General features: G+C 37.2%; 1 protein-coding gene across 2 annotated transcripts; it reads right to left on the reverse strand.

Annotated features, from left to right (window-relative positions):
- Positions 1 to 30: 30 nt before the first annotated feature.
- Positions 31 to 12893, reverse strand: LOC122294262 (3-hydroxyisobutyryl-CoA hydrolase 1-like). Of its 2 annotated transcripts, XM_043102854.1 has the most exons (14): positions 12008 to 12890; positions 11403 to 11483; positions 10808 to 10876; positions 10130 to 10193; positions 9755 to 9834; positions 9538 to 9621; positions 8713 to 8797; positions 8429 to 8514; positions 2651 to 2772; positions 1727 to 1787; positions 1457 to 1555; positions 691 to 792; positions 570 to 611; positions 31 to 453 (listed from the first exon to the last, which is right to left on the reverse strand). In XM_043102854.1, the coding sequence occupies exons 1-14, from the start codon at positions 12044 to 12046 to the stop codon at positions 316 to 318; spliced, it is 1152 nt and encodes a 383-aa protein (XP_042958788.1). In that variant the 5' UTR covers positions 12047 to 12890; the 3' UTR covers positions 31 to 315. The 2 variants fall into 2 exon arrangements, with proteins under 2 accessions (XP_042958788.1, XP_042958789.1); XM_043102855.1 differs by lacking the exon at positions 11403 to 11483 and having other exon boundaries at positions 12008 to 12893.
- Positions 12894 to 13828: the final 935 nt, after the last annotated feature.

A 13828-nucleotide genomic window follows, 5' to 3' on the forward strand; every position in this document is an offset into this window, starting at 1 on the left:
ATATATTTTTTTTTATATATAGAGTTTAAATAACTATGAAAATTGACTTTATTAAAGAAGTTGGTAGTTTGAAACTTTACCCATGCAAATCTCCGCAAGTTAAGATCTTAAACATCTACAATATTAATTGGACAATTAAGGAATCTTGATCCAGTTTGGAGTAAGCAAACAATCTGGATCGTATTGGGTTGGGAGTATCGCTTATGGTGCAACTTTCCTTCAAGTATAGGCCCCTGAATCCTTTTGAAATGGCAAAAACTAGCTAGAAAAGAGAAGATTATAACAATTTCCCCCGTTTTTTTTCATCTTGATGCATTAAAGCTTTGCAATGGCAGGTACAGGCAAATTGGATCTTGCGGGGAACTTCAAATCTTCCCAATCTTCACCATCCAACATAGAGAAGTATGAGTCGACCATATCCTCACTAACAAGCTCCAACTTAGAGGGCTCCCACTGAATGGAAAACCAAAAATAAGGAAACCAGAAATGGAATTAGCCAAATAAATCAAGATTTATGAACATCACAGGATAATAGAAATGCAAAGATACAGAAAAAATTCTCATTTTACCTTTGGGTTCTTATCCTTGTCCAACAGTATAGCTCTACAGCCCTATATTAGAAGGAGAGGTGTTAAAATCGTCCACAAAAGAAGAAACTAAGAGCTGAAAAAAATACTTTAAGCAGATAACCTCAAAGAAATCCCGGCTGACTTTCCCTTGTAGGATATGACAAACCATTCTATACTCACGAACAAGGCATTGACCAACACCCTGGAGCCTTCCTTGTCTAATCTGTTTGCGAAAAGAAAACAAAGTTTTGATGAAAACAATTTAACATGATCTAGACAACATCAGATGATTACTTAGTTTTGTATTATTAACAAAGGCGTTATGTGAATTTAATTTCTTAGCTTGGATGGTATGGGTATGCAACAGATGCTTTTTCCACCACTATGATCAAGTGTTCCCTTGGCTATGTTTGACAGGGCTGTATATTTATCTAGATTCAGAGGGTTTCATATTTCATTTATGGTGGTAAAACTACAACAGAGGGCTTCATGCACAAAGTGATGACTTTTTTTTCTGTACCATGAAGGTCAGTCTTTTCCTTTTCATCAAAAATAAAAAATAAAAAATGACCCATTTATGTTTCAGGGGATCCAACTTGGATTCTCCAAAGATTCCTGGACGCTTTCTCCAAGTATTTTGATCATGACAGAGCCTAACCAAAAAACTCCTTACACGTCAAATGAGTAATGAATCCTTGTACAAATGTGAGATCACCAAAACCTTCACATCATTAAACACTTTTACCTGATTTTTAATGAAGATAACCGGTCAAGGGGATAAGAATATCGTAGTGTGGGGTATTGCACAACTAATATCATTAACGCAACCAAAGTCTTTACCACTAGTTTTAATGACATGGGGTTACTAAGTCTTTCTGCTTCCTTACCGATCTCAGAGAAACCTTAAGGCTCATTGGAGATGCTTGCTTCAGTGACTTAATTGTTGCAGATATCCAATCATCATTCTTATTCAATGCCTCTCTCCCCTACAACAGCAAGCATAAGATCATGTTCAGTTAAGTGGTAAAACTTTTCACTTTTTACGTGTGAAACCACAAAGAATACAACTTAAAGCACTGACAAACTTTCTAAAATAACAAATGGGACATCAAATTCAGTCTCAGCGCCGAAAACAAATATCTATATCATAAACTTACAAGGGCAGATAAAATATCTTCGAGTGTTCTTCGAGAGAAGCACCTATCAATTAGATCCAATCTGTTTCCAATGCAACCACGAAAAAAGATCTCGAGTTTATCAAGAAAAGGATTTAAAAATTCAAGGATCTTGGATGGCAACACAGTAGGCAGCCTCGTTTCAGAAAATTAAATATTAGTTTTTGAAATAAATATGGCTCTAATAAAGATTTCCTGCAATTAATCTTTTAGATGTGGTTCCTTTGTCCACATAGAAATGATAATCACCACATACTAAGATGATATAAGCAACACTGCAACAGGTCATATCAATAGAACTTTGTTCGTCTGAGGCATTGCAAATTAGATGTTTAAGACCTGAGATGGCAACTCTGTGACATTTATAGTGTCCTTTTTCAAGTTTTCCAAAAATATTCTATAGTCCTTATTAAACTATTTATTTTATTTTATTTTTGTTTCTGTATTTAAGCTCTATCTGATGCCACCTTCACCACCTGAGTCAATGTCCAGGGATAATAAACTCCATTAATTTTGCTATTGGTTGCATTTCAAGCAAGCATTGGACAATTCTTTTTCCGAAAGAGTAATATGCATTATGTATTCATCCCAAAGTAATCATATCCTGCCAATCACACCAAAACACTTTCAAATGGCAAGAATATAGGGGGATTTACACAAGTTTCACAATGATGAATTTGTCTTTATTCATGCAGGGGTTCTAGCATAAAAATGCATAAACATGCATGCAAAGACATGAATAGAGATAATTGCTGATTTAAAAAAATGAGTAAAGCATAAAATGGACGAGGGGGATTATTTATCAAAAATCGTTGGCATACATGGGATAGAGTAGCATATAACAATTGAAAAAACCATTTAATATGAACTACAAAATAATATTAATAATTAGAAATGCCAAACAACCTGTGATATGCACTTTGCTCTTTCAAATAAGGTTGCTGTGAGTATTTGTCAATGGTTGCAGAAACAATGGCTGGATCACTTGAATCTAACTTGTGCAGTGCCTCTTCCAACAGAGACAATCTCTGTCCAATAATTAAAAGAAAAAAGATAAGAAGGCATTTAAATTGTATGACTTTCCAGCTTAGAAGATAAAAGCTTTAATAATTATAGGAAGAGAAACAGAGGTGAGGACAACACATGTATAGCATTTCAAGATAATGACTTGTAGAGGATTACTGAGTATGGATTGACAGCATGATACGTCTTCCACTTGCCTTATTTTCTGTTATGAGTTGTATATATCTACTTCCTTATTTAGATAGCAGACTTTCCATACTTAGGCAGATTTTGTACATAGTCATAGTTTCCTTTCTTGTAAATAGATTTAATTCCTGTAATTTAGCCTTGATTTCAGCCTTGTATCTTGCACACTTGTGCCTATATAATGAAAGGAAATCCTCACTAAGGAGGCATTGAATCATCTTGACATGGTATCAAGAGCCAGACCTTAGAGAAATATTTCTGGTTCATTCTCGTGAGATTTTTTTTTTTTTTTTTTTCTGGTTGGAGGCTAGTGTTGACTCTGTCGGCACTTTCTGTGAGTTGTTTGCTTGTGGCTGGGCTGCGATTATTTTTTTTCTCGGTGGTGGGTGTCAGTTTTCATCCCGTCGGCACTGTCTGTGCTGGTTTCTTGCTGTCGTTGTCACTAGGCTGTGCTATTTCTTGGAGTTTTGTAGCTGTCGGCAGTTTCTGTGACAGATATGGGATTCTCGGCATTCTCTGTGTAGCTTTCGGCAGTTTCTGTGCAGGAGTTGGGCTTCTCGGCATTTCTGTGAGTTTAATTTTTTGGTTTCTCGACACCTTGGGTTTGTTTGATTCACGGCAGTTCCTTTTCTTTGGTTCTCGGCAATTTTTTTGGTGCTTAGTAGATACGTGCAGTATTATTCTTGGCTGGTTTCCATTTTATGAGCGTCATGTCTTCAGATTCTTTTACTGTGAAATTTACGGGTAAAAATTATTCTGCTTGGGAATTTCAATTTCGCTTATTTGTTTTGGGGAAAGATTTATGGGGTCATATTGATGGTAGTGATCCCGCTCCTACTGAGCCTCCTAAGTTGGCTCAATGGACAATTAAAGATGCTAGGGTGATGACATGGATTTTAGGCTCTGTTGATCCCCTTATTGTTCTCAATCTAAGGCCTTATAAGACTGCTCAATCTATGTGGGAATACTTACGGAAAGTATATAATCAGGACAATACTGCCCGGCGTTTTCAATTAGAATATGAGATTGCCAGTTACACTCAGGGCGATCTCTCTATTCAAGATTATTTTTCTGGCTTTAATACTCTGTGGGGAGAGTTTACTGACATGATTTATGCCAAGGTCCCGGAAGTTTCTCTCTCTATTGTGCAGGCCGTTCATGAACAAAGTAAGCGTGATCAGTTTTTAATGAAGTTACGACCTGAATTTGAGGCCACTCGCTCCAATTTGATGAACTGTGATCCTGTGCCCTCTTTGGATGTTTGTTTTGGGGAGTTACTTCGTGAGGAGCAGCGTCTTGCCACCCAGGCCACTTATCAGCATGACAAAATGATACCCAATGCTGTGGCTTACGCTGCTCACGGGAAAGGCAAGGGACGGGACATGCGGAACGTTCAATGCTTCAGCTGCAAGGAATACGGACATATTGCTGCCCACTGTGCCAGAAAATCTTGCAACTACTGTAAGAAGCCGGGCCATATTATTAAAGATTGTCCTACTCGTCCCCAGAATCGTCAGGCTAATGCTTATCAGGCTACTGTGGGTTCCTCTTCTTCTGCTACTGCGGGAGATTCTTTTACTCTTACAACAGAGATGGTTTAGCAAATGATTATTTCAGCATTTTCAGCCTTAGGGCTGCAAGGTAACGGTTCCCTTACATGGCTTGTTGATTCGGGTGCGTCTAATCACATGACTAGCTCTTCTGATACTCTTAGCAATGTTCGGCCTTATAATGGCTCATCACACATTCAGATTGCTAATGGTAGTCAGTTACCTATTCATGCTATTGGGGATGTTGATTCTACTGTTCAGGATGTTTTTGTATCACCTCAGCTCTCTACTAGTCTTATATCTGTTGGACAATTGGTTGATAACAACTGTGATGTTCGTTTTTCTTGTGATGGTTGTCTTGTGCAGGATTAGGTGTCGGGCCAGATACTCGCGAAGGGGCCTAAAGTTGGACTTTTATTTCCTCTACATTTTTCTCTTCCTGCTGTTATTTCGTTTGCTTGTCACACTGTGAACAATAAGTATGAAGTATGGCACAAACGGTTGGGTCATCCTAATTCCGTTGTTTTATCTCATGTAATAAATTCTGGTTTGTTGGGCAATAAAGATAATTTTTCTTCTCATCTTTCTTTTGATTGCTCCACATGCAAATTAGGTAGAAGTAAGTCTCTTTCTTTTCCTTCTCATGGTAGTCATACTGAACGTTGTTTCAATTTGATTCATAGTGATGTGTGGGGCATTTCTCCTGTTATCTCGCATGCCAATTATAAATACTTTGTTACTTTCATTGATAATTATACGAAGTATACCTGGATTTATTTTCTTCGTTCTAAATCTAAGGTCTTCTATGTTTTCCAACAATTCACTGCTTATGTTGAGACTCAATTTTCTTCTCACATTAAAATTCTAAGGACTGATTCAGGTGGTGAATATATGTCTCGTGAGTGTCATGATTTTCTTCAACAATGTGGCATTGTTTCTCAACGTTCTTGTCCTTATACACCTCAGCAGAATGGTGTCGTTGAACGTAAAAATCGACATTTGTTGGATGTTGTTCGTACTTTATTGCTTCAATCATCTGTTCCTTTTAAATTCTGGGTCGAAGCCTTGTCTACGGCTGTTTATTTAATTAATAGATTGCCGTCGAGTGTCCTGAATTTTGAAACTCCTTACTTTCGTCTTTATCATCGGCATCCTAGCTACCTTGATATGCATACTTTTGGCTGTGTTTGTTTTGTTCATTTACCTTCACATGAGCGTCATAAACTATCTGCTCAATCGGTTAAATGCGCTTTTATGGTTTATAGTACTTCGCACAAAGGTTATGTTTGCTATGATCCATGCTCTAACCGATTTCGCATTTCTCGTCATGTTGTTTTCTTTGAAAATCAGTCATTCTTTTCTTCTCATGTTGAGTCTTTGCCTGAAATGCATGTCTTGCCTAATTTTGATGACTTGGCTTCTTCTTCTGTTCGCTTCAAACCTGGCCTTGTCTATGAAAGACGACATCCTACTTTGCCCCTTCCTGAGCCTGATCCGCCATCTGAGCCTGCTCCGACTGCATCTTCTACGGGTGATCCGGACACTATCACAGTTCCTCGTCGTTTGACCAGAGTGTCTCGTCCGCCTGATCAGTATGGTTTCTCCCATACCTCTCTTCATACTACTTTGTCTTCCATTCCTATTCCGTCCGGATATTCTGCGGTAGCTAAACATGATTGTTGGCGTGGGGCGATGGCTGATGAACTTCAAGCTCTTCAAGATAATCACACATGGGATGTTGTCCCTTGTCCTGCTCAGGTGAAACCTATTGGTTGCAAATGGGTTTATTCTATCAAGCTGCGTTCCGATGGGACTCTGGATCGATATAAGGCCCGTTTGGTTGCACTTGGCAATATGCAAGAGTATGGGGTGGACTATGAGGAGACTTTTGCTCCGGTGGCTAAGATGACTACAGTGCGCACTGTCCTTTCTGTTGCTGCCTCTCAAGGTTAGTCTCTTCATCAAACGGATGTCAAAAATGCCTTTCTTCATGGCGACCTTAAAGAAGAGATATACATGACCATTCCACCTGGTTTGTCCTCTTCTTCTCCCTCAGATGTCTGTAAGTTGAAAAGCTCGTTATATGGGTTGAAACAAGCTCCTCGTGTATGGTTTGATGAATTCCGCTTCACTTTGCTTCAATTTTCCTTTAAGCAGAGTCAATATGACTCTTCTTTATTTTTCTGCAAAACATCGATTGGAATTGTTCTTCTTCTGGTTTATGTTGATGATATTGTTATTACTGGGACGGATTTTGTCTTGATCACCCAATTGCAGCAGCATCTTCAAGCCTCATTTCATATGAAGGACCTTGGTCCTCTTACATACTTCTTGGGGTTGGAAGTTCATACTGATCTATCTGGCATTTTTTTGAATCAGTATAAATATACTCAGGATCTGATTACTTTGGCTGGTCTCCAGGATACTTCTTCTGTGGATACTCCTTTGGAAGTAAACACGAAATATCGTCGGGATGAGGGTGATCTCCTCTCTGATCCTACTCTGTATCGACAATTAGTGGGGAGCCTGAACTATTTGACTATTACTCGGCCTGATATTTCATTTGCTGTCCAGCAGGTTAGTCAGTTCATGCAGGCTCCCTGTCATCTACATTTTGCTATTGTTCGTCGTATTATTCGCTATCTTCGCGGCTCTCCTAGCCGTGGCCTGTTCTTTCCTACTGGGACTTCTCTTAATCTTGTGGCTTACAGTGATGCTGATTGGGCGGGATGTCCTGATACGCGACGCTTTGTTACAGGCTGGTGCATGTTTCTTGGTGACTCCTTGATCTCTTGGAAGAGTAAGAAACATGATCATGTTTCCAAATCTTTCACTGAATCTGAATACCGTGCGATGTCTGTTGCTTGCTCTGAGATTCTTTGGCTTCGTGGTCTCCTCGCTGAGCTTGGTTGTGCTCAGTCTGATCCTACTCCTCTCCACGCTGACAACACTAGTGCCATTCAAATTGCTGCCAATCCCGTTTTTCATGAATGCACGAAACACATTGAGGTGGACTGTCATTCCATTCGGGAAGTATTGGACACCCACATCATTTCTCTTCCTCATATTTCTACTGATCTCCAGATTGCTGATGTATTTACTAAGGCCATGACACGACTCCGTCATCAGTTTCTTGTGGGCAAATTGATGCTTCTTGACCGACCAGCATCAATTTGAGGGGGGATGATAGCATGATACGTCTCCACTTGCCTTATTTTCTGTTATGAGTTGTATATATCTACTTCCTTATTTAGATAGCAGACTTTCCATACTTAGGCAGATTTTGTACATAGTCATAGTTTCCTTTCTTGTAAATAGATTTAATTCCTGTAATTTAGCCTTGATTTCAGCCTTGTATCTTGCACACTTGTGCCTATATAATGAAAGGAAATCCTCACTAAGGAGGCATTGAATCATCTTGACATTCTAAGTATAGTGATGCTAGGTACAAGCCCCAAATAGAGAAGCTGCATACAAGCCCTTTGTAAAAAAGTAGGTCCCACTAATAAAGAATAGTTTTTTTACACTTTTTTAAGGTGGGGTCTATTTTTTTACAAGGGCTTGCATGTGGCTTGTACAAATCATTTCTCTTCTAAGTATATCCCTGAGTTGAAACAGTCATTATCCACTGCAGCAAATATGAACAATTTTTCCATAAACTAATTGATTTTAGAATCATTAAATTGTATTTCATGATTTGCATGTAAAGTCTGTTCAGAGAAAAAACTAAAATCAATCATAATGTGCACATAAATTTGCTACATGTCAACAAAACAATGCTGATGCATGTTACTTTTGTAATTAGCATTATTGCTCGACAAAACAAGGTGAGATATACTCTTCATTATAACTTCAGGTGCTTTTTTGATAAGTGAGAACTTCAATCTATCTAAAATGAATTAATTAAACTAGAATGATGTACTACCATTGAGGGGACAAAGTGAGTTGCAAGGCCACACGCAAGCATTTCAGCACCATCCAACCTAGCGCTGGTAAGACCCACATATTCTCCTGCCAAAGACTCAGCACTATAATGAATATTCAAGCAAAAACAGCATTAACATCTATAACTTTGTGAAAATATTACAGTATAATCCTGCAGCAGTACTGATGAAATAGAACTTCACCTTCTTTTTTAAAGAATAAGAGTTACTATTTATTTCAATTATTCATCAGAAGTATTTACACTGAGGATATAAGTGACAATACCAAAGAATCCTTGGAGTCTGGACAAGAAATAAGAGGCACCTACATCTGGGAAGAGTCCCAAACCTGTTTCTGGCATTGCAAAGACCTGCAACAATTGCACTGTCAGAATACATGTTAACCAAAGAAACAAAAGGTGCTAAATATAAAACAATAATCCTCAAAATATATACAAAATTGATTGATCATGCCTCTGCAATATCATCTAGCTAAATGTTTCTCCTCCATCAAAAGAATGGAGAGTATCCAAATATGAAAAGAAAATATATTACATAAACACCAGATGTTCAAATTGAAATCTTTTACATATTACAAATCTCTAACCCCTCAAACTTTTACACTCTGGTGCAGTAATTCAAGAAATTACAAAAAGATGAAAGGAAGCAATGAGATTATTGAAAGGAACCAAATAAATTCTTTTTTAAAGAGAGCACATTTCTTTAAGTAAACGATTGTATTAATGAAATAAGCGTATCCCAAGTACACAAACTGGTACACAAGAATCAACACCTATCAAGGAAGACAAAATGGAATCTCATTCAGAGTAAAGCCATATTACTAAAAAGAACACTTTTTATGAACTGAAACTTTTATCAGATAAATTTTTGTATCGTTAATGCATTAGCAACTATTGAACTTGTAATTATACATATAGCTTATGAGAATTCAGAACTGACAATTATCAATAGAGTGAGCTATGACAATGAAAAAGATATTATTAATATCTGAAGTTTCGGGAAAATGTGTGATTCATAACCATGTTCACCTCTACAAGCTAAAGTAGAATTCTATACAACTTTAAACCAAAGATAAAGATGATAAAAATACCGACTTCTCTGTTGCAACCCGAAATCTACCATGAATTGAAGCACCGGCTCCACCTCCCATCACAATTCCGTTAAGAATTGAAACCTTCAACATTGTTTAACGCAAAGGTAAGATAGGATATAAACATGCAGATGATGGATCCAGAAACTAACTTGACCAAGAATACCTCAACTCTAAAGTCACAGTATGTAAACTTTACATAGGCAAACCGGCTCACCTGGGGTTTACAATGGGTTGCCATGATGTAATTTAAGAGGAATTCCTTCCGAAAATAATTTGCACCTGATCTCCAGTCACCTAATAAGGAAAAATATGGGATAAATTATAATATGCTTTGTGTTAATGTCCTTTATTTGTACAAAAATAACTTCTCAACATTTGCATAAACCAAGCATCTTCTAAAGAATTCCTCCTCCCTTCAGTCCAGTTTGACCATAAAAAGGAAAAGAATGGCACAAGATATTCAAGCTAGAAGAAGAAGATGCTTCCATCTCAACTGAGGCTGAACCTTATCCAAGGTTGAAGGTCATCAATCTTAATGATTTTAAGGATTGGCGAGGGTGACACATTAAGCAATGAAGAGAACCTATACCTTTACTACAATCATGAACCACAGCTGCAACATCACCACCAGCACAAAATGCTCTCCCCTTTCCCTACAGAAGTAAGACCACAGATGACAGGTTAGTCATGCAGCCAGCATTCTCTGTAAGGTTGAAACAATAGGTCACACATTCAAATTTGAACTTAATGACAAGCAGTCATTGAACAAAATAAAATACCATTCTTATCCATATGCATGAGAAACTTCCTTAAAAATCCTGCAAATTAACGACCTTTCCTGTCTATACCGAGGAACTGAACTCAACTAGATGAATATTAAGATCTTTAATCCCTACAAGTTAACAACCTTAAGAAGGTTGCTTTTTCAAACATTTTGTGAACAGAAGAAAAGGACTCAATCAATTTTCTTTAACCTAAGTATACAACAAGACTCCCTGACACACAGAAGTTGATCTTGTATTTTTGAACCAACTGAAACAACTAGGGGCCAACTTTCCAACAAAATTATTGAAAGAATTGGAAGAAATGAATAACCAAACAACCATCACAACAATACATGAGCAATACTGTGTAACCAAACAACAAAGATCCCTTAAAGAAAAGATGAATCAATGATACAGTATAACGCATGAAACATCAGCTCCAGAGAAATGATATCCATCATTTAAAGATGAGACTTGTAGACTGTATGTCAGAAGAAGAGTACCTTCACAATTACCAACTTGACATTTGAATCCTCCTCATAGGCAATGAAAAGTTCCAACAACCGAGAAACCTAAAATTAAAAAAAAAAAAAGAGTAGAAAAATAAAATTATAGCTCCAGATTTCATGTGTATGGCAAATGTATTACAATTTACTTCATTTCCACTATCCAATACATGTACATGTATTCATGTATTTGAAATAGGCATATATAGCATTATCTTCAACAAATCAGAATTCATGGCAAGGAATAGTAATGATATAAAATATTTAACATGAACAAAATGTGCAAAACTTCCCAGTATCAGTTGTGGTCGATATAAAAGACGTGTAAGAAAGGGACATATACATTCAAAGAAAATGATAAAGAAACTGATGAAGGTTAATCCACCAAAAGGGGCTACAAATAGAAAACCACCCATATCCTAGAGATTATATTCAACGGATGAAAGCACAAAGTAAAATGTTCTCTCTCTCTCTCTCTCTCTCTCTAGAAACCCATCCATCTAAAAGTATTAGAGGCTTAAAAGTACAAATAGGCATTTAAAAGCAATAACGTGGTAATATAATATAAAGGATAGTTAAAGAAAACGCATACCATTTGAAATGAAAGGGCGTTCAATTGCCTAGGTCTATTCAATGTCAATATTCTTGCAGAAGACCTCTCTTCAACCAGAACCTTTCAAACACAGTAAGAAATATCAAGTATGAAACATGCAAAGTAATCATGGTATATACGAGGAAGTGCATTGCAAAATTCAAATGTAATTTATTCAATCATGCGTTTAGTTATATTCTCCGAGTACCAGATGTCCTGTAATTTCCAAACAACTTGATTTACGCTGTTAATCCGCTAATCCATGTGAAGTTACTTGATTTTACGAAAGGGAGTTTCCTTCAGTATTAATAGGACATGAAACGCAAATTCTCTGTTTGGTTGGCGAGAGAGAGCCCGAAAAGTAAAATGAACAAAAAATAAAAAAAACAAGCTTGAAGATGTTATTCTTGCTTCGTAAGTAAAATTCAATACCCGAGCGAGTTATTAAGCCTGATCGAAAAGGGGAAAAGCAAAAGTTTTTTTTTTCTCGCCTCGGTTATCTCAGCCACCAAACAGATGATGAAAATGAATTCAATTCTATAATATAGGATGAGATTGAGAATTCAAGAAAGAAAAAAAAACGAAAATCTAGAAATAGCACAGACCTGGTCCTCGTCGGGTTTGGTTGAAGTCAGTGGAGCCATGGTGATTTGCCGTGAAGTGCTGTGTGATACTAGAAATCAACGGAATAATTATGCTGATTCCTGATAAGCTTGGTGGCTTTCAGCCTTTCACCACTGGGGTGAAACTCATGCTGCCATATATATATATATATATAGGGTTTTTCGTAATATCACTAGAGTGCTTTTTACGGCGGCAACAGTCGACACGATAAAGCTCGTAATACAACAATTCCATTTCCGAAAGAAGATAACCTCAATAGCACCTTTCTGCTAACAGCTCCCCTTTCTCACACAGAAAGTGTGGGGTGGGGAGAGGGAGAGAGAAGAAAAGCATTGGAATTGAGCTCTTAAGAGAAGGACTTCGTTGGTATTCGATTGCTTTTTGCTTCACCGGAAGAAGCTGTGACTGTCGCAAGAGACGTATGGTTCAACAAGGTTGAAGTTGATCATGCCGGTGATTCCACCCCTTCTACGCTCCAGTTGAGTTCAACATAAAAAATCTTTGTCTAATCCGCCTGCTTTATTATTGATCGAGTGATGGAAGTTTAGTATATATAAATACTGAGCATCATAAGATCACCCATGACGTGAAGATTAGATTTCGGCATTGAAATGTGTTTGGGTTTGGGTTTTTGAAAAAGGGGAAGGGGGAATAAGATGAAATGGCTCAATGATAATTCCTGTCTCGATATGCTCTATCACTGAAAGACCAATGATCGATGACTTCAAGATGTAGAGGGAGAGAAGCTTAACATCATTTTGTTAAATCAATATAATATTGTATTTGATCAACGTATCATTGGTTTCTCTTCTGGGAAAAAAAACCTGCATTGCTTTCTCATTTATCTGATCTTTTTTCGGGAATCTGGGTTTGTGTACTTTCATCTTCGATTGTCAAAGTTCTTATCTTTTTGAAATGCTATTACACAATAGTTGCTTTCTAAAACTAAAATTTTAGAGAATATTTTGTGTATTAGTCTCTTCCCTGAGGGGAGACGAGCGAAGCGAAGAGGGGAAAACGGTCCTCTGATCTTTTTTCGGGAATCTGGGTTTGTGTACTTTCATCTTCGATTGTCAAAGTTCTTATCTTTTTGAAATGCTATTACACAATAGTTGCTTTCAAAACTAAAATTTTAGAGAATATTATAGAGGATCCCGATCAAGATAGGTATATGTGTATGAAGTGAGGTACAGCAGTTTTGAACTGCTAAAATCAATTGTAAAATTGGGATTTGTTACAGGAGAATCGGGCAACAGATGAGCTTTACTTCATGAATCTATCTAAAGAATCGGATCTCATTATTGAATTGTTAATTTCGGGTCAGAGGATGAGCCTTGTCGTCATTCACTATGGCAGGGCCCTGGCATGCCATGACTCAAGCTTCTTTATCCTTCTTTGGCTTCTTCTTCTCTCTCTCTCTCTGTCATACTTGTCCTAAACATCTTCTAGTCTTTATATATGCATTCATTAGTATACAATTATACTTATAATTAAATTTTTCCTAAACATCATCTTGGGATTTGGTTTTTAAAATGAGAGCGAGAGGTATGTGAACACTTGCAGTCCTCGCTGATATATATATATATATATATTTTATATATAGAGTTTAAATAATTATGAAAATTGACTTTATTAAAGAAGTTGGTAGTTTGAAACTTTGCCCATGCATATCTCCGCAAGTTAAGATCTTAAACATCTACAATATTAATTGGACGATTAAGGAATCTTGATCCAGTTTGGAGTAAGCAAACAATCTGGATCGTGTTGGGTTGGGAGCATCGCTTATTGTGTGGAACTTTCCT

The sequence above is a fragment of the Carya illinoinensis genome, chromosome 14 (genome assembly GCF_018687715.1).
Source record: "Carya illinoinensis cultivar Pawnee chromosome 14, C.illinoinensisPawnee_v1, whole genome shotgun sequence".
Taxonomy (NCBI): Eukaryota; Viridiplantae; Streptophyta; class Magnoliopsida; order Fagales; family Juglandaceae; genus Carya; species Carya illinoinensis.